The 1,261-nt window shown below is 54.9% G+C and overlaps 1 protein-coding gene across 1 annotated transcript; it reads left to right on the top strand.

Moving 5' to 3' along the window:
* Window positions 1-629: 629 nt before the first annotated feature.
* Window positions 630-1,076, top strand: EMH_0094490 (uncharacterized protein; the record flags this gene model as incomplete). The annotated part of the gene is made up of 1 exon (XM_013502100.1): window positions 630-1,076. One exon carries the CDS (start codon window positions 630-632, stop codon window positions 1,074-1,076), a length of 447 nt encoding a protein of 148 aa, XP_013357554.1.
* Window positions 1,077-1,261: the final 185 nt, after the last annotated feature.

Raw genomic sequence — 1,261 nt, 5'->3', positions numbered from 1 at the left:
GCATGCATGCATGCATGCATGCATGCATGCATGCAGCCCCAAGAGTGGCATATGATATGCATAAGGTTGCTGCTAATAGGATGGCACAGTTCAGACACGGGCGAAGCATAGCTAGCTCTTTTGGCTAGCTAGCTATCTCGGTGGCTAGATCCATGGCTAGCTGGGTGGCTAGCTGGCTAGCTAGCTAGCTAGCCAGCTAGCCATTGATCTAGCTAGCTAGCTAGCTAGCTGTCTAGCTAGCTACCTGCATAGCTAGGTGAATAGCTAGCTGGATAGCAACCAGTTTATCTATCTGGCGAGCTAGCTGCTTATCTGGTTGGCTATCTATCTGGCTAGCCATGTGCAAACAGCTAGCTAGCTAGCTAGCTAGCTACTACAGCTAGCTAGCTACTACAGCTAGCTAGCTACTACAGCTAGCTACCTAGCTACTCCAGCTAGCTAGCTAGCTAGCTAGCTAGCTAGCTAGCTAGCTAGCTACTCCAGCTAGCTAGCTAGCTAGCTAGCTACTACAGCTAGCTAGCTAGCTAGCTAGCTACTACAGCTAGCTAGCTAGCTACTCCAGCTAGCTAGCTAGCTAGCTATCTAGCTTACACTCTAGGAATTCCTGTACAGTTTGTCTGAGTGCCTGGATGTCGCCAGTGTTGTGCCAGGCCTCCAACGTAGACCGACCCACGCGAGCCTGGTGCGCATGCAGCAACACACACACTGCATGCATGCAGCAGCAGCAGCAGCAGCAGCAGCAGCAGCAGCAGCAGCAGCAGCAGCAGCAGCAGCGGCAGCAACGAGAGCAGAAGCAGCAGCAGCAACAGCAACAGCAACAGGTGGAACAGCAGCAGCAACAAGAGCAACAGCAGCACCAACAACAACAACAACAGCAGCAGCAGCAGCACCACCACCACCACCACCACCACCACAACCAGCAGCAGCACCAGCACCAGCACCAGCAGCAGCAGCACCAGCAGCAGCAGCAGCAGCAGCAACAGCAGCACCAGCACCAGCAACAGCAGCAACAGCAGCAGCAGCAGCAGCAGCAGCAGCAGCAGCAGCAGCAGCAGCATACTCTCCTGACGGCCTGAAAGGCAATGCACTGATGCAGGGCGAGGTCTCGGCCCACTGCTGGGTCGACGTCAAACCGCAGCAGCTGCTGCATGCCCCCGCTCTTGTACCCGTGTCTGCATGCATGCATGCATGCACACACACACAGCCCCAACATGCATGCATATGTATATGCATGCATGCATGCATGCACAGCCCCAAATGG

The sequence above is a fragment of the Eimeria mitis genome, genomic scaffold (assembly GCF_000499745.2).
Source record: "Eimeria mitis Houghton genomic scaffold, Emh_scaff8289, whole genome shotgun sequence".
Taxonomy (NCBI): Eukaryota; Apicomplexa; class Conoidasida; order Eucoccidiorida; family Eimeriidae; genus Eimeria; species Eimeria mitis.
This window is presented reverse-complemented; position numbering and strand designations above follow the sequence as displayed.